This window comes from Embiotoca jacksoni, unplaced genomic scaffold, assembly GCF_022577435.1.
Source record: "Embiotoca jacksoni isolate LCO1_2020_lvr unplaced genomic scaffold, fEmbJac1.0.p SCAF_22, whole genome shotgun sequence".
Taxonomy (NCBI): Eukaryota; Metazoa; Chordata; class Actinopteri; family Embiotocidae; genus Embiotoca; species Embiotoca jacksoni.
The window spans coordinates 4,379,351-4,402,555 of NW_027185363.1; the positions used below are offsets into that span (position 1 = coordinate 4,379,351).

The 23,205-nt window shown below is 39.0% G+C and overlaps 2 protein-coding genes across 9 annotated transcripts in view; both read left to right on the forward strand.

Annotated features, from left to right (window-relative positions):
* Positions 1-1,823: 1,823 nt before the first annotated feature.
* prtfdc1b (phosphoribosyl transferase domain containing 1b) lies at positions 1,824-10,353 on the forward strand. The gene is made up of 9 exons (XM_069158027.1): positions 1,824-1,974; positions 2,199-2,305; positions 3,898-4,081; positions 4,568-4,633; positions 7,027-7,044; positions 8,805-8,887; positions 9,086-9,132; positions 9,280-9,356; positions 9,517-10,353. Exons 1-9 carry the CDS (start codon positions 1,843-1,845, stop codon positions 9,562-9,564), a joined length of 762 nt encoding a protein of 253 aa, XP_069014128.1. The 5' UTR covers positions 1,824-1,842; the 3' UTR covers positions 9,565-10,353.
* A 1,491-nt stretch (positions 10,354-11,844) lies between these two features.
* Positions 11,845-23,205, forward strand: part of arhgap21b (Rho GTPase activating protein 21b) — a 36,508-nt gene continuing 25,147 nt past the window's right edge. For all 8 annotated transcript variants that reach the window (XM_069157379.1, XM_069157380.1, XM_069157383.1 and 5 more), the window contains exons 1-4: positions 11,845-11,996; positions 13,020-13,215; positions 20,223-20,405; positions 20,571-20,592. In XM_069157379.1, the coding sequence (XP_069013480.1) occupies positions 13,144-13,215; positions 20,223-20,405; positions 20,571-20,592 (277 nt within the window). In that variant the 5' untranslated portion in view covers positions 11,845-11,996; positions 13,020-13,143. The remainder of the gene's footprint in view (positions 11,997-13,019; positions 13,216-20,222; positions 20,406-20,570; positions 20,593-23,205) is intronic.

Genomic DNA, 23,205 nt, shown 5'->3' on the forward strand with positions numbered 1-23,205 from the left:
ATTCAATATATTTAGGTCATCTTACTCTTTGTTTTTGCTTTCTGCCAACATAGATATCAAGATCTGGTACAAAAGGAGAAGAATGATGCGATTCCCTCTTCCAATACCACAAACACACCGCTGACATTATCTGGCTGGACAGATGCATGTCTGACAGAATTACTTTCAGAGCAACTGAATATTCATAATTGGCCAAACAACAGGAGCGAGTGTATAAGGGAGCAGTTGGCGGTAAAGTCTGCGGACGGTCACAGGCCTTGACTGCTGAGCGAGTGTGAAATGCCAAAGCCAGACTGCTCCCCTGAACCCCGAGGGCAGCGAGGGAGCCGGCCTGCTCTCACCAACGGAGAGGGCATCAAAAACAATCTGACAAGACTTCATCCAGAAGCATCTTCTGGCTTGTGCAGTGCTCAGTGCTGCAGTAGACGCTCATGAGTTTGATTATTCCAGCATCAAGCATGCAGCTTCATCATCTAAATAAAAACCATCTTCAGGGAAACAAGTTGTGCAGACTGTAAGTGTTTTGTTTAATTTTTTAGGAATGTTGTCATGCAGCGTAGTTTTAACACCTCCAAGGTGGTGACACTGTGCAGGCTGATTGAAATCTAATGTTGCTGTTGACATCTGCCTCGCCAGCTGTCATTGTAGCGCTGTTTAAATTACAGCTGCCGTGGAAGAGCAAGGGTGGGTGGCCCAGACACCTTGTCTCCCCTTCTCAACACAGCCCAGCAGACTGCTCTAATGTGCAGTGACACAACAGCCTGGACCCCGCTGCTGCTGCTGCTGCTGCACAAACTGGGTGCTTCTTCCAAAATTCACTCATTCACACAGTGTCACACAGATGCTGATTATATTGTCCACAAGGCTGGGTGTGGCATCGGAATCTCATGTAGCCTACCGCACTGTGTTTCTTTTGTTTTGTTTTGGATAATTAGAGTAAACAGTGTTTTTACGTATTTTCAAGAGGGTGTATTAATAAAAGATATGTGAATATTCTAAAATTAGAAACGAAATGATTTGATTAGAACAAAAGCAGTACAGAACAGTTTCTCTCCACTAGATGGCGACATGGACACATTCTTTCAAAACTCTCACATCAGCCACAATATATGTTATGACAAAGATGGTGTTTGAATGTTGAAGGTGTCCAGTTCATTGTTGCCTGATGGGAATTTTGTGATTGCAGTAAGAAAACAGTCACTTTTATCGGCACAGAAACTTGCTTTTCACTTCTTTTGTTTTTCGTTCGCATAAAAACTTTCGTTATGTCCCCGGGGTGATGACCTAGTCTGTTTGCCTTCGCTGCTGATCTCTCGCTTCCTTTCTCCTCCTCCCTCTGAGTGTTCATGATACAAATAACTCTCATTCTCTTTGTTCCCTATCTTCATAAACAATTCGAGTTAATTAATGTATTTGTGCAAAAAGTTGTGTGTTTATGCTTTCACTTTTGAGTTATTTTGTGAGTGTTTTGATGTAACGCTCCTTTGTCAGACCAGATTTCAGAGTGAAACTGCACTTTCCACTTAACTACATTTATTTTAGAGAAGCTGCAGACTCAGATTTTATATCTAAAACATAAAACATTGTTAAAACACTGTTTAAATCTTGCACATTTTGAAGGACGGACTTTTCTTGCAGTTTATTTTGTATCATTGCTTTTACTCCTGGACCTCTGGCCATCGAGCAGCCATGAACAGAAATGTGTGCGCCCCCCCCGTAAAATGCAGCAGTGTGCACAAATGTTGTGTTAGAGCGTCCCTGGCGGCTGCTGTCCTGTTTGGCAGACCCAGATTTCAAACCGTAGTTTGCATTCCTCCACCCGGATGCTCCTCCTCCGTCCTCATGGTGCCAGATCCCTCTGAAGCCTTGCACCACCACTTTCCTGAGAGGAGAGCCTTTTTTTTGTGTGTGTCGGCGGAGAACAACATGGCAGAGGTTGCCGTCCAGTCCGAAAGAAGAAGCGAGGGGATTGTGGTAATTAAATAAGAAGACTTGACAGGAAGTGGACAAGTGTCTAGCAGCCCAAGAAAAAGTTTGCTTATTCATGGATGCGCTTTCTGTGCAAAAAACTTTGCGCGCCTTAGATGTGGTTTCTTACAAGCCGCGTGTAATTCCAGTGCAGACTGTGTGGTGTTGTACATGTAAGCGATCAACACATGACTACGTCATAATGGTTGCCTTTATCTTTGTCCTCCCAGATTAACGATGACTGGCCAGGCTACAGTTTAGACCTCTTCAGCTATCCAGCTCACTATTCCGGAGATTTAGACTGTGTCATCATTCCGCACGGCGTCATTATGGACAGGTACATGACTCAAACTAAATGAGGAGAGGCTTTCTTTGGAGGTTCTCTTGGCACAATCCTGATGTTCCCAGATAATTGCTCCACGTGTCTTTATATGGAAGAGTCAGGTGGAAATTTAGAAGTAAAAAAAAAAGAATATATATATATATATATGCTCTTTTTCTATTTTTTTAAAGTACATTCTCTATATAATGATCATTGTAAAAGTAGAAAACACTAAAGAAACTATTACAGCTCATAAATCAAAGCACTATTGCTACACTAATTACTAATTCATTCATCGTCAGTCATTTTAATATTAAATTGATAGAAATCCAATCTTGAACTGTATCAAATTCAACATGAAAGACATTGATGACACGTGTTTAAGCATTTTACAATCCAATGCAATATGGTGATTTGATTATTTTATTGAAATAAAATTTTTTAATTGTTTTCAAATGTGGCAAGTCACTATCTGGCTTTTTTTTTTTTTTTTTTTTTTTACAATATAATCAAAGGACTGCTTAATGCAATGGAATATTTTATACTGTTACTTACAACATGAGACAAAACTCTTCACACATGTAAACTAAATTCAAAAGATGCTCAGAATCAGGAATACAATTTATTTATCACTTAATCAGCCGATTATCGTCTCCTTCAATTGTTTTCTCTGTTTTCTACATCCCGAGGTGACATCTTTAAATGACTTGTTAGTCTGACCGACAGTCCAAGACACACATGTATTCAATTGTCTATCATTTATTACCAAGGACAGCAAAAGGTCTTCACATTTACATAGTTGCAGATTAATTTAATGTCAGTGTACTAATCTGTTAATTGACAAATTTATACAGCTCCACTCAGTCTTTGATTGGTGCCATTTGAGTCTTTAAAGGTCCAGTGTTTAGGATATAGGAGGATCTTATAGACAAAAATTAATACAGTATTCATAATTTATGTTGTTATTAGTGTATGTACACCTGAAACTCAGAATTATTGTGTTTTAGTTACTTTAGAATGAGACATTAATATCTACATAGGGAGCGGGTCTTCTGCCCTGCAGCGCACCATGCATGTTTTTAGAGTAGCCTATAAGGGACAAACCAAACACTAACTCTAGGGAGAGTCTGGTGCTTTTTCATGAGTGGATTCTCCTACATGCTTGGAAGGGGAGGATGAGGCTACCGGTGTTTGGGCGGTTACAATCTGCAAACTCACCGCTAGATGTCATTAAATCCTACACACTACTCCTTTAACCCAATAACACGAACCATTCCTCTTGACATAATAAAATGAAGCCAAGCTGTATTTAATTTTTTTTTTTGAAAATGGCTTGTCTAAAAGAACAAAACATGAAACTGCGACCTAATGCTTCCACCAAATTTAACTGAAATGTGGTTATGCTAATGAAACTTCACGCTAACTTACATGCAAACAAACAGCTAATAGGAGTGAAGGCATGGCACATTTTAACGTCACTAGCTGGAGGGAATGTTGGTTTACAATTTTAAAAAAAATCACTCAGAGCTCTGAGCTAAAGACTTGTTCAACAAGGCCACCGCTTTTCTTCAGAGTGTTGGAGGAAATTCACTTTTCCATGTTTACAGGACTGAACGTCTCGCTCGAAACATCATGGATGACCTGGGGGACCATGACATCGTGGTTCTGTGCGTCCTGAAAGGAGGCTACCAGTTCTGTGCCGACCTGGTGGACAGGATCAAGGCTCTGAGCTGTAATTCCGACCGCACAATCCCCATGAGAGTGCACTTCATCCGCCTCAAGAGCTACCTGGTGAGCCTCCGTCCGCCGACATACAGGAAGCGCTCAGGCGCTGACAGTTTGACTCGAGTAGCGTGAGTGTGAGAACAGAGAGGCACTTTTCATGTTTAAGATTATCAGTTGAGATGGTTGTAAGTCTCATGACTTAATCTGAAGATTTGTGTGTTATATTTTAAAGACCATTATGAGAGTGGTATCATTGTGTAACCTTTTCTTGAATGTGTCGAATTCGTGTGATCACTGAAGCCCAGGAAAAGGCGAAAGCAAGCACAGAAAGTAGTGAGTGATGATATTATGGAATTGCATCGATATATTATGTATTCATTTGCTTCACGTATAGATATGATTCTAAGCTATGAAATATTGGAAAGTTGGAGGTAAAATAATTGAGTCATTTTTTACTATGATGTAGTTTTTACTTGTATTATAATAATAATGTTTAATGCATCTAAAATTTCAAGAGAAAGACCTTGTTTCTCCTGTATTTTATCTCCACAGAATGACCAGTCAACAGAGGATCTTCACATAGTGGGAGCAGAGGACTTGTCTTTTTTAGCTGGAAAGGTATTAAAACATTATCGTGAGCTCCATTACAATGAAACCCAAGCACTTGAGTATGATGAAGATGGGGATTCTTGATAAATTAGCCTCAAGAGGGCAGCCTTCCCTCTACTCTGATGTCACTCTCCCTCCTGAGGAAATGCTTCAGCGCTTCTGTGAAGGAGATCAAAGATGGCAGTTTCTGACAAACCCAGCGGTGATCAGATACCAGCCGTTGTAATGTAATTGTTTAAAGGCTCATTCCACTTTATCTCAGTGGAAACTAAATGTAGAGTCTGTGTGAATGGGAGGACGTACTGAGAGGGTATCTCAGCAGACCAGGAGGATGACAGTGGTCTAGTGACTGCAAGCTCACTCTTCAACTGCTTGTCTTGTTATCACGTAATCAGAGTTGATACCTCACTAAACAGGAGTGTCTGTGTGCTGACTGCCATCAGGCTCTGATAGAGTGTGTATCATCTCCAAAAGAGCCTTGTGAAACAGTATAGACCTGTGGGGCTGATCACAAGATTAATTGCAAAGGTTTTGCAATTAGAAATAAGAAAAAACACAATTTGGTTTCACAAAAGTATAATTTTTGAATAGGCATTTATCTAGTTTTTGTTGAATTTATTGTGAAATGTTTTATAGTTTTACTTCTCCATGCCCCTAACAATTATTCATATGAAGAAGAAAAAATACTTTTTAATCAAGCTTTTCACAACTTGTAGATATGTACAGGAGTCGAAAGCAGACTTTGTGTTGTTAAGGATGAAAAAAACAATGATAGGAACCACTTTTAAATATAATTAAAAAATATATGGTGTTTATATTTTGAAATAACAGTTCTTGGCCTTAAGGTCCTCGGAAGACAGATAGAAAACCATAGAAAACCAATGTAAAAATGGCAATGCTTTAAAATGTGCTGCATGAGCGTCAGGGGTGCAACTAACGATTATTTTCATTGTCGATTAATATGCCAATTATTTTATGAAATTATTGTGTTCATTAAAATGTCAACGAATTTTGAAAAATGCAGATCACAGTATCACAGAGAACCAAAGAAAAATTTTTAGTTTTGTCTGATAGACAGTCGAAAACCCAAAGACACTTTTTAACATTTTACATACAAGTATAACGGAGAAAAGAAGTTGAAATCAGAGATTGTTTGGTTTATTAGTTTTTTTTAAATTTCATTTAAAATACTAATCATTCTACTAATTGATAACTTGATTGTCACATTAAATCAGATTTATAGTTTTTGTACACATTAAGAACTTATGCAAAAGTGTGTGAGTGTTTACACAACAGCTTTTTTTTTGCCCCACACATAATATGCACATCTGCCTGTGTGTGTGTATATAGGTGAGTTACTAATGTTACTACAGGAGTCAAAGTTCAGCGACGGTATTTTAAAGTAATATAAATCAGCTGATCTGAACATTTAAAGTCGCACACATCTCTTAGCTGAACACGCACTAATACGCCCCATAGTCAGGCGTGGCGTGGATGCCTGAAACATGAATAGGAAATGAGGTAGTAAGCCTCAGTCACTGCTGGCTGCTTTCCTCTCAGTATTTTAAGTGTGCTTGTGAAATTCCCGAGCTCCGTGATGTACAGCTAAATTTAGTTTGGAACTGAATGAGGTTATGCTTTGCTGAAAAAAAGTGAACTCATTGTGTGACAGAGAACATTTTGCATAGATTGTTACAGACAGTCACTTCTTCTCTTTGCTTGAACTTTACGTACAGCTCTTTTGTTAATATATTTCAGCGTCCTACTGTGCTCTCAATGAATCTGTATGAATAATGAGGCCTAAACAAAGCATGACGACACGCTTGGTTGAGTTCTTCGTTGGAAAAGTAGGGTAAACTGGCAGTTAAAGAGCTGCAGTTTTTATCTTGACCTACCTAAGTTGAAGTGAAGTTTAAATTGGGACTTTTAATGTAAACAGCGGCCAGTTGTCTGCAGTTGGTTAGACAGACATTTGCAGCATTTCAGCTATTTCAGTGTAGCATTCAAAGCAGGAAGGTAGGGACTGGAATTCCAATCTGGATGAGACTGACAGTTTCCTGCTGCATTCATTTATTTTGCGTTATCGCTGATATCATCAAATTTAATTCGAGTCTTACTGATGTAGTGTTTGACTCAGCTGATAGCTCGTTTCAATACTTCTGCTTTCATAAAATAAGAACCTCGACAATATAATTTTCTTTTAGGTTTATTTTTCTGTTGCTGCGCAACACAAAACGTGTTGCAGTCCGCAATAATGTGTTTTAACTTTTATTTTGAAATTTGTTGCTGTTCACCAGTTACACTAGGTTGATCAAAGGATGCAGCAGTTTGTTATATGTTCCTAATCAAAAATATTGTTTTGCTTCCTGCTCTCTCTTTTCTCCCCAACATGCTGTCATAAGAACGTACTGATTGTGGAGGTAAGTCAACCATGCTATTGCTCCTCTATTTTTCCTCCCCATCAAGCTGGCCTATTGTATTTCTTGTAGAAGTTGTCTATCCAGGTCAGGAGGAGCCATTTAAAGTTTTTTTTTCTTCTACTATGGAACTTGAGTTCAACATGAGAAAACTTTATAATTGTCTGACCTGTATTTAGAAACCAGAGAGCTGCTTTTTCAAACACAATCACAAACGTTTTGTCATTACAACAAAAACTGAGTTAAAAAAAGAAAAGGAACAGTAAAGAAATGAATGTGCTCAATCAGTGATGATTGAACATTTTGAAACAGCAGTCATTAGTCAGTGTTCACCTATTAGCAAAGATGTCTCAGTCATTCATAGACTATAGCTTCCACTCCACTAATGAAAATGTCTTTGTTGTTTGATTTTCAAAAGAAACCTTTAAGAATTGTCTGTTTTCTTTGATGTTTTTATTCGGTTGTGTTTTTAAATGTTGAAGCGTTAACAAGGAACTAATTTAAAGCTGCTGTAATTGATAGTTTCATATTTACGGTGGAGGAAGTTACCTTATAAAGTGAACGCGGTCTTTCTAATATTTTGGTTCACTGTCACTGTGTTTTGCAGGGTATTTTCTGGCTGCAGCAGGCAGCTGTTTTCAGTTAAGAAGCTCAGATAAATTTGCTGGATGCTGCTCGCCCAACATCAAACTGAAAACAGACACAGTTAGCAACTAGCTGGTCAGAGCATTTAGCAGACAAAGTGCCAGATATTTCCCTTAAGACACCAAGACAAAGCATTAAAATAGTGCATACTGAACTTAAAATCATTCAGTGACAAAGACATGACTCCTTAGTAATGCTTAAGTTGCTCCATGTCTGCTGGATCTGTTTATTTTTGCTAACATATATGCGCCAAATCAACTATAGAAAACTTATTGTGCCACAATTTAGCTGCTGCGAGATGCTCTCATGTAACTCCATTTTACAAAAATCTTCTTGTTTTATTCAATTTATTTTGCAAAGGCAAGAACTACACATTACAATCAGGGTCATAGATCTTTTTTTTATTCAGAGAACAATTTTTATATTAAATATGAACTTGTCAGCGATCACTGCATATTATAGTATTTTAGAGGGACATATCACATGCACTGAAATGGTGAAGATCATGCTGTCTCTTAAATGGTAACCCTATATTTATTTGTAGAACTTTCAAACACAGGTAATTGAATTTGCGTTACATAAGGCAAAGAAACACATTACAACATTTAAAGACGTAATCAAAAGCAAAATAAAAAGGTAAAACCCGCAAAAGCTAAATTAGTTTTCATACTTCTACTTCATTAGTCATATTTAAGTCAAGAAACAGCTGTGTTTGAGTTACCGGACACTGTTGGTCTTTTCATCTGCTTTAACTCTGCTGAAGGCCAGTCACAACTGTAAAATATTTTGTGTAAGTGTGTGAGGACAATTCATTCTATATGTAGTGCATGCTGACCTACAGTACACTGACATGACTGAACTGTGGCTTCGTTCCACCTCTACTTTTCCCCCCACGCTAATGCACGGGGTCAAATATCACATGTTTGTTTTAAGATTTCCCTTTTTGGTTTATTTGTCGAGAATGCTTGTAACCAGTTTCATAATGAGTGCAGGGTGTGACAATGAGTGAGCTACTTTCTTTTCACTTGCGCTCCAGATGTAACTGTTTTTTTTCTGCATTTTCGCAATGGCATCCTCCTGCTTTCTCATTCCAGTTTTCATATCCCCCCTCCTTACAGGCCATTGTCGGCACCGGAAAAACAATGAGGACTCTCCTGAAGCACGTCCAAGCCTTTAGGCCCAAAATGATCAAAGTAGCAGGGTAAGGAAAACAAAAACAAAAACCAGCCTAGTTGCCCTGCAGTGTGAATTACTCAATTTCCACCTTCCAGTCTAGACACAGAGAGAAACAAAGACTGGAATAAGTGGCACAGGTTTCTAAATAATACTGCCTCTTCACTTCCTACACAGCAGTCAGGAACGGATGTTGTAAAATAATATCTGCTTTTGTTTCCCCCAGACTGCTGGTGAAGAGAGTGCCACACAGTACGGGCTGTGTTCCTGACTGTATGTACCTGACCAACCCTCTTATGTGCTTATGAGTCAGTGGTTCATTCACACGTAGAACAATTGTTGCAGCTCGTTAGTCAGTGAGGCAGTGGACGATGGAAATATTTGCAGTTAATGGTCCTCTTTGTAATTTTGTCCTTTCAGATGTTGGCTTTGAGATACCCAATCGTTTTGTGGTTGGATATGCCTTAGACTACAATGAGTATTTTAGAGACCTCAATGTAAGTCATTGCCTTTTTTTAAATTTAATTTCAGACAGCAGCTCATAATGAGAGTCTAGTTACATTGACTGTCTTACATGCATCAAATCAATACATTTTTTTTAGTTGAATCTTGTGGAACTTGCTTATTTTCTACTTTCTTTTTTTTTTTTTTTTTTAGCACATTTGTGTGATCAGCGAAAGTGGGAAGATGAAATACAAGATTTAAGGAGAGGTCGGCTAAAGAGGCGACTGTCACGCAGATGTCATCTAACAGCAAGCCCAGACATTTCCTTCGAGATGCCATTCACTTACAGCTGCTTTCGTGACATCTGAGCTCAAGCATACCTGTCCTGTTATAACATTCCTTCTATCAAACTATTTTAACAACACACACTGACATTTAACTGGTAATTTTAGCAGAGAAAGTACATATTGTGCTATATTTTAAAATTCTAACTTGATTGTCTGTGTTTACAAAGCTTAATCACATGGTAAATATTTAACGGTACAGAACTGCTGCTGTCTGTTTTTTTTTCATCAGACTCTTAACAGAAATGCCATCTCAGTTATGAAGAACTTGATAATCAACAGAGGAAACTCATATAATAAAAAGGAGTAGATTTAGATTTTTTTTTAAAATTTTCTTCACTTGTGTGTTTCCTTTTTAATGTTTGTGGTAGTTCAGCTGCCACTTTTAACTCTCAGGGGCTAACAATGTAGTTCTGTCAACACTGACTAACTTTTTTTCAGTATTTAATATAGTGTTGTCCTATCTCTATTTCATTATGAAGTTTAACATACAGCTAAGTACTTTTTACTCTGTAAGTTATGTTTCAGTATGTTCCCATGATTTTAGAATGCATTAAGAAATGCTTTTTTTTTTTTTTTTTTTTTTTAAATGTATTTGAAGTGGTTCCTTGGTTGGACTCACAATACAGAAAGGCCTTGTGTAATCTGTTTATCTCAGGCTGACAAAGGAGAGTTCTGAGTCCTTCTTATAAAATACATACATGTCTATGGTGTTATATTGCTCTGATTTTATGTTAGTGATCTATAAAACTGTCTCCTTAATGGACTCCAAAACGTCTAAACCTTCTATTAACTGATGCATGATTGCAGCTTTCTGATTCTAAGACTGACCAAAGCCGCAGCCTGAAACATCAGGTTACCATCCTTTGGTTCGAAAATGGGTTAACTGCAAATGAACGAGTAAAAGGAATAACAGTGAGTCAGTGGCGTTGAGCTGCTGTGCTCTTTGTATTCACCTGACATATGACTCCCAGTCTTCAAACAGGGAACACAAAGTGGCATGGATGCAAAACCGTTTTTCTCTTGACTGTGAGGATCTCATGGGGATTACAGTGAATTGACTCACTGGCCTCTTAACCGAATTGAGCTCCAACGGTAATATCTTGATGAAAATAGAATTTGCAATCCCTAGATTACAGTCAGTATGTTTTGGCAGTACTGGAAGAAGTATTCTGATCTTATTCTTAAGTAGAATTATCAATGCCACACTGGATAGAATACTCCATTACTCGTAGAAGTTACCCATATGATCAAAATCAAAGCAAAACATAAACAGGTATTTTTGTGAGGGAGAATATCATTGAATAGACATTTAAAAATTGTACCTTGTTAAAGTACTGGGTAAAATACACTTAAGCAACACTTTTTTTCCCCCCTTGTTCACAGACGTGCTGTGTCTGTGAGGTATCACTGAAATTTGTCTGACATTTACAAGTTGTTTTTTCTTTCCAATGTTTACATCCACAGTAGACCCTCTAAAAGTAGAAACTGGCTGGACAGGACTGCTTTGTGAAAGTCTCCTCCCTAAAATGACCTCTGCAACAAAAGCTGCCAATCCCAAGAACAGGTGGCCCCTTATGTTGGAGAAGCATAAAGGGGACATTTGTCAGGGCCTTGAGAATCAGTCCACTTATTTTTGTCTGCAGCTAAAGTCTGGTTTGAATATGTGTGGTAAAGGAGAGTCCGTATTTAATTTGATCTATCTGCTTTGGGGGTTATTGCAGCACGATGAGAGCAAAGATTATGTGCAGTGTGGTATGTGTGAACTCGCATTCCTCATCCACTGCTGTATCCACATGCCAGCCCAGCTCGACCTCACTTTGAACCACGACATGTGACTCCTCGTTCACCCTTGTTTTGTATATTAAAGGAAAACGGGTAGTGTTTTGAAAATGCAGACTTCTCAGTGTTACTTCTACTTTGTCCAACTGAGAGTTGAGGGACTGTGTTATAGTCTCTCGACTGGATGAGCTCCATCGGAACGGTTAAAAAAAACACCACCTTTTTACAAGCGCAGCGGTGAATTTTTTTGTGAACTCGCGCCTGATTGGCCCTGTCAAATACAACACCGCTTCTGATTGGATGAGAGTGTCCTGTTGACCGAAGGTGGACTCCCAGAGAGTCGGGGAAAAAAAAAAAGAAAAAAAAAATTCCAGCTACAAAACTGCACCATGCGCCTCCACTGAGTGGGTTTGGATTAATCACCGGGAAGTCGGTTGTACTCAAATTTAATAAATTACGACAACGCCTGACCACACAGGAGCGCCCACGCTATGATTTTACTTCGCCTTCTCGCTTTTATGGACAACTGCTGTCGCCTGCCTGTAATGACGCTTCTCCACTACACAGGTAACTTTGTTTAAACTCCAGGCGTTAGCACGGACGCTAATCGCTAAACAGCCTCTCGCCGCAGTTGGTTTAGTCGCTGCTTTTGACCCACTTTTGAAGGTTTACAGGCGGCGTTCATTAAACGCTCTACGTGGAAAAGACGCTGGAGGTTTCTCGTACGGACTTGTAGAGTTTTTCGTGGTGATATTTTATGTAAAGTAACAAAAGGCAAAGCTTCTTTTGTTGATCGCTTGAGAACAACAGCTCGACTCCCTCCGTTCGTGCTCGAGTTGCCCATCGGTCTCTCTAACAAGTAATTCACTCTTTAAAGCACCAAAACAGCCGATGTATCACGGCAATACAGACGGTGTAGGTGAGTTATACTTTTTTTTTTAACCACAGTTCCTATAAGTTTTTTTTTTTTTTGTAACTTAATTTCAATTGTGTTCATTTTGCCCTGCCTCCCGTTTGTGGTCCACTTGTTGCTTGCCATTCATTATGCAGCCTTGACCGTCCACGTTGTTGTGCTTCACGCTGTTGACAACTAGGCCAAATTGTTGTTGGGTAAATAATGCAGTGATGATATTGTTTGTCACAGCACTGTCTTCAAGATTTTCTCAAAATTTACGGTTATACTCAGTGTGTGTGTGTGTGTGTGTAGGAGTGTGTATTTACCCTACGTGAAAACCTTTTATTACAGTTTTTTTGTTTTTTTTAAGTCTACTTGTGCTCATATTTCATCATTCAGTATTACATATTTATTAAGTCAGACTATTTTACTGCTCCTGAGTATAATGGTCTGTGTAGATAAGACACAGAAACATCTGCCGGAAAGTCGAGTTTGGTTTAGACCCGTTGCATAATGCTGATTGTCCCGAATTGAGCACGGATGGTCCACTATTACAAACAACTGAGGTATTGATTCGTGTTGCTTTACAGACTCTTCAACAATGTGAAATGTTTTAACAGTGCAGTTTATTCACGAATATGCCTTTAATTAATCTAAACAAAATGCACTAATAATAACGTATCTCTCCCAAACAGATGGACTAAGAAATCCAGCAATAATGGAGGTGTAACTGAGAGCGGAAAACATTTTCCTCCATCCTGCTGGAGCTACCTTTTCGATGTGGGGGTTTACAGACGACAGGATTTTAAGTGAAGTTGAATGATGGCATCTCGCTGGGTTCCTTCTTGTGAAGATGATGAGAGACAACAAGCAAGATCTTCTTTCTGTGAGGTAAACCCAACCAATCCGCAGCTCTGACTCGGTTCTTTGTGTGAATGATATTTAAATGGTGATCATGAAAGTGATTTTCAGGGCCGACTGACTGAGGCTTCAGTGCCTCCCCTCCTTCAGTTTAGTTTTGGTGGGGGAGTAATTTGTTTAACACTTGGGACCAGCTGTTTGTTCTTGTTACAACGCCTCTTTGGGTTGATTTGTTGATCTGTCGGAGGTTTCTTCCTGTTAAGAGGGAGGTTTTTTTTCTTCCCTCTGTTGGAGGTTTTTCTCCCTTAAAGGGGAGTTGTTTTTTTTCCCCTCCTAGCTTATGTGGGAATTGTTGAATTGTTGGGTTTCTCTGTATAATATTGTAAAGTCTTGCTGTAAGGACTTTAATGTGTTAAGTGCCATGAAATAACCTATGGTGTGATTTGGCGCTATATAAATAAAATTGAATTGAATTTGCTCTTGATCTCAACAATGCTTTAGTTATTTTCATCATAACAACCATCAGATTTATATATTTTTCCTGTTTTCTCGTGTGCCAGCTGAGGTTGATTGTTGTTTATAAGCAGCTCAAAAAACAGGTTTTGGTTGCAGAGCACCATGAAATTAAATTAAAAATTTTAATCAAACTCATCACTGGTGGAAGTGGGAGGAGACAATGGCGCTGAAGCAGTTTATTCAAGTCCCGTCTTTCAGATTTTTAAGCTGTGACCCCTGTAATACCAGACAGGACACCATCTGCTCCTCTGAAAGGTTGTTGCATGAATGAAGACCTTCATTTTAAACGAGGTAGCAACCCGCAGTCTTTGAAATTGAAGGGCACCTATTCATGGAATCTAAAGTTATCTTTGATTTCCTCCATTGCCTTTCATCTAGTATTCAGCTTGCCATTTAAGACTCCCATGTGTCAATGTGAATCGTCTGTAAATGAGGGATGTAAAGTTCATTATGTTGTTACTTTGAACAGGCTAGATGTACTGAATTTGATTTTATAGCATTGGACAGAGCTCAGGGGAGCAAATAATGCCTCAACAAGATAGTAAATCAATTACAAAGTAATAGAGTTGGTCTTATTAGGTTTGTGTTCTAATTTATTCACATGAATGAGTTTCGTCCAGAGGCCTGACATTAATATTTTTGGAAAGTCTTGAGAATCTAAATCAATTGAAGAAGTTCCTTTTCATATAGGATAAAAACAAGCACATTGATAAGAAACACAGCCGACTCGTAGATCGTGAAAACGACACACACTGAAGCACATATTCTACAGAGAAAGCCTGTCTTGCATCCCTGTTTTCGTTCATGGTCACAGCTAAGAAAACAAACTCGGATCATGTGCTTATCTTTGTTAACACAACCATCTGTGTACACCGTCTTCACTACTAAATAAATTGATTGAATGAACTGAATAGCACAGAGCAGTTCTGGTGCAGAAAATGGACACATATCCCAAGAAAACAACTCAAGGCAATATACTGGCGTACATAACTTTTCATCACGTGACACAAAATAGAAAAATCTTTTACACAGTAGACGAGAAACATGTCTTAGTAAGTTTTAGTAGAGTAAATGGGAAAGTCTCAGTACAGTGTCGCGAGTGGAAATCCTTCCTTTAGCAGCCCTTCTAATAAGACTACCACACACACACCAATTCATGTGCTAATTTTGAGCCGGAAACCCCCTGCAGTGTCTGGTGCTGGGATTTTCTGGAAATGATGACACTGAGGATTTAATTACTGCAGAATTTTTCTGGGTGGGTGATTATTCTTTTTTTTCTTTTAAATGTGTCTTAAAAAATTGTCATGACCTCGGTTGATGGGGATCAGTCAAAAGATGTTAATAACTACATATTCAGAGAAAAATGACCCTGTTGCCGTGGTAAACAAGAAGCAAGGATTACATTAAGAGCACGAGTTATTGTCCCAGACATAGTGAAGCCCATTTCGAGATTCTCATCAACTAACTTGGTTAAGATTAATGTAACCGAGGTCTTAAGATGATCATCATTTGATCATTCTGTATCACAGCAAATGGTATTTGGTGAATCTTCTGTTCCTTTTCCTGATAGTTTGTCTAACTTGCTCATCCATGTCTAATTCTGTACTAGTTATTCAGCCTTTTCTCTTCTTTTGATCTTTTCCCAACCATTTTGGCGCTTGGTCCAGGAGAAAAGTTTCATTTTTGACAAGTAGTACATTTAAAAAAAGGAAATTAAATTATCTGTTGTCTAAATCAAAAATTTAGTTTTTGGAGATTGCTGGTGGTCTGATATATATATATATTTTTTTCCCCTCCACACTGGATTGTCTCATCTGCTTTATCTGCTGAATAGTGCATGGCATTCAAACATTGCAGCTGAATCCAAATAGCAAAGTCCTTTTTCTACTTGGATTCCTCCAGTCCGATATCGTGTTAGCAGCACAGCAATTTTAGATTGGGTGTTGATCCGTCTGCTGTTGTGTGATTACGTCTATGGTACAATTTTCTATATTGGTCTACCTGCTGTTTAAGTTCCACTAAGACAACAGAATTGAGAGAGGAGTGAGATAGATTATTGTTTTGGATGATGAAGCATGATCCATATTTAGCGCTGTAGGGGGCTATTGACAGACAGACTCCCCCGGTCCCCACGATCTTGGCTTCATTAAAGCTCAGTGTTTATGTCATTTAGGCAGGCTGCCTCTTACAGAACCCTCTGCGCAGGCATCATATGGCTAACTGATGGCAGTCGGAAGGGAAAATTGACGTTCAATTGGATAGAAGCAGTCTGTTACTTCCTGTTGCATTATGGTTGTGTCTGCAATGTCTCAGGAGAAAACAGAAGAGATGGACTGAATGATTCAGTTTTTCCTCATGGTGTACTAAAACATTCATGTCATCTCCAAATGGAAAAGCCTGTGTGGTTTTTTTTGGTGTGTGTGTTGTGTTTAGATAACTCGCATAGTAGCTTGAGCAGTGAGTCATTAGAGACGAACGAAACAAAAGGGGATATTTTAGAGCGCTGACTGAGGTTTTCCTTTTGAACAACTGCTCACTAAATATATTTCCTGAAAGCAAAACAATGTTCACAGATAAGTTATATTGGCAAAAGCAACTGTCCCATCATCTTTGAACATTTCTTACTAGTAGAACATATTTACAGTATATTGACTAAAATGTAAATTTGCAGTGCACAGCTTTGGTGAAACTTTGTGAAAGAAATGTCATCAGGAAATCAAAATAATTTTGAGCCACCAATGAGAGTGCGATGTATAAGCAGTACAATCTCTTTGTTAAAAGCTGCCGCGGCCTTTCTTTTAACAAAATGTTTTTATTCATTTAGATTTACCTATCCCTAATAATTCAGTGTTACCGAGCCCAGTAGATGCAGCATGGCGTCAGTATGGCTTATTCATGTACATTTGTTTTTGGCTTCTCTATTTGGATGGTAAATAAGTTTGGGAGCATCTCTTTGTGTAATGCAATACCACTGTGGATTAATTTGATACATTATAAAGATACACTGACAGCTTTACTAACAAAAACAAATTCAGGGCTAGTTTATTAGATTGCACCACTTTGGGCAAGTTTTCATATTATAGTGTTTGCTACCTGTATTTTTCTTTCTTTTTTATGCTACACAATTTTTGATTATACACAAAAAAAAAATTATGGAAAGCTCAGGTAAGTGTGAAATTTGTTTATTGCTCAACTCTACAAGTAGCAAGATACATGCAATGTCCTCCGCTGTTAAGAGATACAAAGAGTCATGCTCTTTTTTTTTTTTGTGTGTGACAGTGCTAGAAATATTGTTATACAAGTGCCAGCATCTTAGAAAGGCATCCCACATAGACAGCAGCCACAGAGCTGTTCTGTCCCATCCATGTGTTACAACTGGAAGTGTGGCGTGCACAGAACGCACCACGTGTCTTCGTAGACTGAGTAATGATACTTCTAACCTTGTCCGGCACTACAAGGCTGGAACGCCCAGGGCGCACCAGTGGCCGTCTGTGTCATTATCTTAGGCTTTTTGCAGCCAAGTGCTTGGTTTGGATGGGATGTGGTGTAGAATTTAGCAGCCCACAGAGAACTAGGTTTCTTCACATATTAATGTTGTGTGCTTGTCTTTGTTTTTTTGTTTTGTTTGTTTTTTAGAGCTGATGTCATCTGGTGCTTGTAGTATGTCATTTGGTGATGTCAGCGGAGGGTTTTAGACAAACAGGCCATGCAGTCGGGTTTTATAATTGGTCTACATGTTAAAAAAATGGACACGGCGGATATTCCAGTTTCTTTGTCAGTGGGTACCTTGCGTCTCGATGTCAAAATGTGCGGTGTGTAAACAGCTGTGCATCTACAGTGATTCCCCTGAAATTTAGGGGTGGTATTGGTTTGCCTGCCCTCTAATCTCCGTGGTGGGGGAACCACTGACGTAGTCTCCTTGTAATTTCTCGGAAGATGACCACATGTACTGTGGATTTAGATCGGTACTTTAAACACGGGAACAAATGGTGAACCATTTGTCAAATAATAATAACTTTTGAAGAAAGTTATTTTTATTTTTTTTATGTTAGTGCATAAAGATAATGTGAGATAGTAAAGAACTTCAGTCTGAATGGATGAGAATGGATTTTAGTTTGTAGCCACAGCTGCTCTGTTGAAAGAAAATGAGGGAAAATGTCTTTCTAAAATGTTTATAGCTATCCAGGCCGCTCTGTGTTACTGTATAGTACCCAAACATTAGTACCTGATGCATTTGTCGGACTGTTTTTTTTTTTTATCTGTGGATTAATACACATTTGGTGCTTTGGGGAGTATTTATGGCAGGCAGATGTAAATACTCACAGGAGCACTACTGGATTAACCCAATAAACAACAGTTGCCAGTGTGGAGGTGTTGCGTATGGGTGTGTTTTCATTTATTTTCGGACAACAATAGAGGTTTGTGACTTTGAAGATAAAGCATGTCGTCTGATATCGTATATCATGCTGACTCTATAAACCCAAAGGACTGGTCACTTTTAATTTCCAAGAGATATCCAGCAGAAGAACAAATGCCTCCTGAAAACTTTCTCCCAGCGGCCTCACCCACTGCAAATATCAGTCTGGCATTCTGGTGATTCATAAATAGGCGAGAGGCATTCATTTGTGGGCAGGAAAAGATAGGTGTGTATTTTGAAGTGGTTATTCCTTTCATGTGCTTTTCTTTGTCACCCCTTTTTTCCCATGTTATACTTTTCTCCTTTAAGTAGATTCCCCTTTGACCTCATTTCAGAGTTATTTGAAAGCAGTATTAATCTGGTCTATCGGGTTCAAACTGGAGTGTGTTCTCTTCCTTAATAATAGCAGTATTTGTTATTAAATAAGGGAAAAGAGGAAACCGTGTGAGAAATGCGCGTCTGGAATTTATTGTCCTGGAATGTCACAACAGTAACTCTGCAAGTGGCAATGATAACACTGCATGGCATGCGTCTGTCCCGAGGCCCACACCCCCTTCTGTCGTCCACGTCCACATTTAAAGATCAGAGGGTTGGAAATTGCTTTGTGCCCTGGCTGCTAAATCAGACTGTGTCTGGCTTGTCCTGGAGACATGAGGGCAACAATGCCGGCATTTTAAACATCCAGTTGATCTATAGTCATATCACCCAGCACTGGGTAGGGATTTAAATGTTTTCTAGTGTTGTGAAGGAACCCGGGGGCTTATACAGACACTGACTTCAGCATGGATGTCCTGGTAACCGAGAACAGCCAGAGCTTGGTCATACGCAGTAAAACAGTAAAACCTGTTTTGTAAGTTTCATCAAAATACATGGGTGTCAGCTGCACCTGTAGCTCTGTTTCCCAGCCAGCCAGAAGTGCAATGGGTTATCTCTCTCTCTGCAGTATGCGCATTTGAACTCTTTATGTGTACTCAATAGGTCACCTTGCCACTTTAAATAAGCTTTGATTCAAGTGAGTTGTCTCTTTCAGAAATATATGGTTGAAGCGCAAGAAAACAAGTTTGCTGAGAAGGCTTCAAGGGGCACAGTGAAACATGCTTTAACTTGGTACGCACCTCCAGGCACACACTATATTTCTAATGAGCCATTGAGTGAGACTGAACGCTCATCCTGTGACGTACACTGAGAAGTTAGATGGGACCTTTTGAGATTTTAAGTCGGTGCGAACAAACTGTTTCGTGTTTGTTTTTTGAAATGTGGTTTTGCTCATTCATGGTTCCCTCCAACAGCTGGATCAAGTGGGAGAGCTGTTCCAATTTATTTAGCCCTCCTTTGCTTCAAACAAACATGTCAGATGAGCGGAGCTTTAATGTTCACAACAAGACAAACCTCTTAAAAATTCCTTGTTTATCATTGATTGTGTTAACATGCATGTAATTCATTCTGGTTTTCTGACATTTTACTCAACATATCGGAGCAGGCAGAGATAGCGTGAATGCAAGCTCATCAAATTCCTCACATTGTGGGGGAAAGTCTATGCTTCAGTGGGGAGGGAGGAGTGGGGGCTGTTTGAGTCAGGATGAGGGGAAATAGTTTTTTTCAGTGTGGAAATGCAAGACTGGTTGAACAGAGGCGTTCCTGAAAGTCATACTGGAACAGGGAATATGATATGGGGAGATCTGAGCAAAGGGGCTGTTGCTGCACACACCATACCACAGAGGTGTGAGGCTATAAATAGCCAGTAAACACAGGAGTGGGTGTCCACAGCCCTAAAGCCTGAAACACTCTGCTCCAGCTGTGAAATGACTGTAAACACTGGAAAGCCATTCATGTTTTTCAAAAGCCCATTCGCCTCTACACAAATTTCATAAATGACACTTGGTGTTAATGCACTGTAATTTCACTGAAAAGGTCATTTGTTAATGTGGAAATTTCAAATAGCTTTTACACGTGTTGTTCCGTTATCATTTTTCTTTGGATTATTGCATTGGGGTTTTCCAGCATGTACAGTTTCTAGTTTAGGATTCCATGACAAAAGATTTAATTTTATAGCTTAATTGTATAAATAGTTTGAATTCCTTCTTCCATTTTTCTTTTTCTTTAGAGCGACTCTCCAGAGTGGAGGGGCTCGGCCGGCTCTCCCGCAGCGCAATACCCAACAGAAGAGGAGGTGTTCTCATGGCCGAGGCCGAAAACTGTGCGTTTGTGTCGCACATCCCAAGGGTTCGGCTTCACTCTCAGGCACTTCATCGTGTACCCACCGGAGTCAACCCTGCACTGCTTCCCGGTAAATTTCAGGATTATATTTGTCATCAGACATTGGCAGTTTCCTAGACTTAAGTATTGTTTGGTTCTTATCACGTAAGATAACTCTGAGTCAACAAAAGGCCTGATAACTAAATACTGTGACCATGAGCACCAAAGTCACTTGAGTATTTTTGTGTTTTTACAGGAAGAAGATCATGGCCGCAGAGGTAAGCAAAAAAAAACTCCGCTCCTGCTCTTAATTCCCGCCATTCAGCACTGCTGAGTCAGAGCGGTGGCTGTGACTTCCAATGACTCTTAATCCATCTACTCTTTGACTCTTTTTGCTTCCTTATGCGGTTACAACAATGTAGCTCCCCAAAGGTCACCGACGTTTGTGGAGGCATGAAAGGTTTGGTCAGCGCGACCTGTTTCTGTCCTGCACTGATCCACCTCATATTGTTTTACTGTGTTGTTCTTGCTGCTTTTTTCCCTCACTGTAAAAAGGCTGTCAGAAAGAGATGGCCTCAGTTTTTACTGGGTTGTGTGTTTGCCCCTCTAGCCACTTGTTAGTCACAATGCATACATTAGTTTTTTGTCTCCTCATTAGAGAAACGGCTTCACATCAAATCCCTCCCATGAGTTAATCGTGATTTGTCTAAACCTAAACCGAAAGCAAAATCTCAAATATCTGGTAATGTAACTTCAACAACGTTTTCCAAATCACCGTTTTGGCATGCCCCCCTGCATTTTTAAAACACATTTTGTGGTTGTTACTCTTTTGTTACGAAACACGAGCGGAGATGGTCACCAATAATCCTGTTGCACAAATTTAGCAACGGAATCATGCAGGGCCTGAAATAATAATAATAATAATACTAGAAATAACGATACCTGAATTTATCATTCGTTTGCTTTTGGTGGAGTCACAACTCTGTTTTAACTTAATTCAGATCCAGAGGAAATATGATGGTGATATGGTTTTATTAGTCTGTCTATAAGGGGTTAATTAATGACAGTGATCCATTATCACAATGACGAGTGTAATCTCTGTTGGTAAAATATCCCACTTTGTCTGCTCGAACTTTTATCAAGCAAACCTTAGAAAGTCTAAATCTAATTTCTAAAGCTGTATTGCTGCCAAGAAAACAATATTAAATGTCCAAATCATGTGTGACGTTCTTCATGATGAAAACAAATATGTACTGTTCTTATTGGGGCTTCCCCATCGAGAATATATTTAATTTAGATTTTTTTGTTTCCTGTGACTTAGACTCCAGTCTACAAAATATTGACAGAGCTATTTAAATTTCTTCCATCCTAATGTGAGTTGATATTGCAGTAGCTTGTTTGAGGGATAAACTCTTTCGTCTGTTGCCATTTGTTGACCATGAAAAGGTTGCTGTCACTGGACTTCATCTAGTTAAATGTCAATAATTCTATTAGACATTCACTGTATATTCCTTTAGAGAGGAAACATGCTGTACAGAAAAACACCACTGTAATTCATCTTCCACATGTTGAGGAAGCAAATTATGATATGTACAAGTAATCTTTTTGTTTTCATTACACAAGGGAAACCCCATAAATTCCTCAGAACTCACTACCTATGGTTATGAAAGTATTTGGGATATGTCTGGGTGATAATATAAAAAAAAAAGTATCACGGCATATTCTTTTCACCGAGCACAAGGATATGCATTTCCTTTGACATACATTTATTATAGTACTATTGGTAGTTTTGAGAAGATATTTTTTATTCAACAAAAAATATAATGGAAAAACATTATTAACATCATAAGTCGGCTTAACAGGTAGAGACATTCATAATTAATTACTTATACACGGCACAGGAGTCACTCAAATGCAGATGTTTATGTCACAGCAGCTTTAAAACAAAAATATCAGTTGTCTGCTGTAATCATTCCTACTCTTCATACCATTAAGCGATCCTTTCGTCTTTAGGGGACAAACTCCGCAGTACTTATTTGTACAAATAAATTCAATACTTTATCAGACGTTAAATGAGGCTTCAGCAATCTTACATAGTCAAATCAAGAACGTGTCTTTCAAAGCTATTTTCTTAAAGTAAAACAAATATTTTTGAGGTAATCTCTTTCCACAGGGACTCAACAGGGAAACACCATCCAGTGAAACACAGGAAGGAACTTAATGTTTAATAGGCTTTAACTTTGATAGATATCTTTTAATGGTCATCTTCCAAAGCTCATGACATAGCTGTTTGTCCTGAGAGAGACTCCTTTTAAATATAACCACATGCTCAAATGGTCTTGTGGTGTCTAATTTCCAATTGTGAACTCTCTGGGTGACCCCCTTTGTGATTTCAACAACAACGGGGAACTGCTGGAAAGCATTCACGGAGCTTGCCCATTGTCCACATTTATACTTCATGTAAAAGTACAGGAGAGCCCAGCTCCCATTAAAGCATATGTGATTTATGTTTTACCTAAAAGTACTTAAACAATGTAGAAGACATGCTTCTCATCTGGGGCTTTGCTGCTTCGGCTTGGATGAGCCAGAGCATTTTAAAGAATCCTGGCAGCGTTATAATGCTGCACACAGTAGGCAGCAGGCCAGAATGGAAGAAGAAAAGGCCAACCTGAGTGGACGCACCACACTGGTGACCTGGTGCTTCTTTGTGCACCGATACCTAACAGTTCCCTGCATGTGAGACCTTTATGGAATATCAGTAAATTGTGGCAGCAGAAAATAACCTGGTTACACACTCCCCTTCTAGACTCTACGAGTCTGCAGGAAAATCAACCAAACTCTTGTGCCACCTACCACCACCAGCAAATTATCAAGCTTGTTGGAAACACTGA

What these genes read in the sequence shown, in the direction of transcription:
- prtfdc1b (XM_069158027.1), top strand. Translation starts at nt 1,843, where the DNA reads ATGGTGCCAGATCCCTCTGAAGCCTTGCACCACCACTTTCCTGAGAGG. An exon ending in GAAGAAGCGAGGGGATTGTG is followed by an intron (nt 1,975 to 2,198) that starts GTAATTAAATAA and finishes TTGTCCTCCCAG; the next exon opens with ATTAACGATGACTGGCCAGG. An exon ending in TACGGGCTGTGTTCCTGACT is followed by an intron (nt 9,133 to 9,279) that starts GTATGTACCTGA and finishes TTGTCCTTTCAG; the next exon opens with ATGTTGGCTTTGAGATACCC.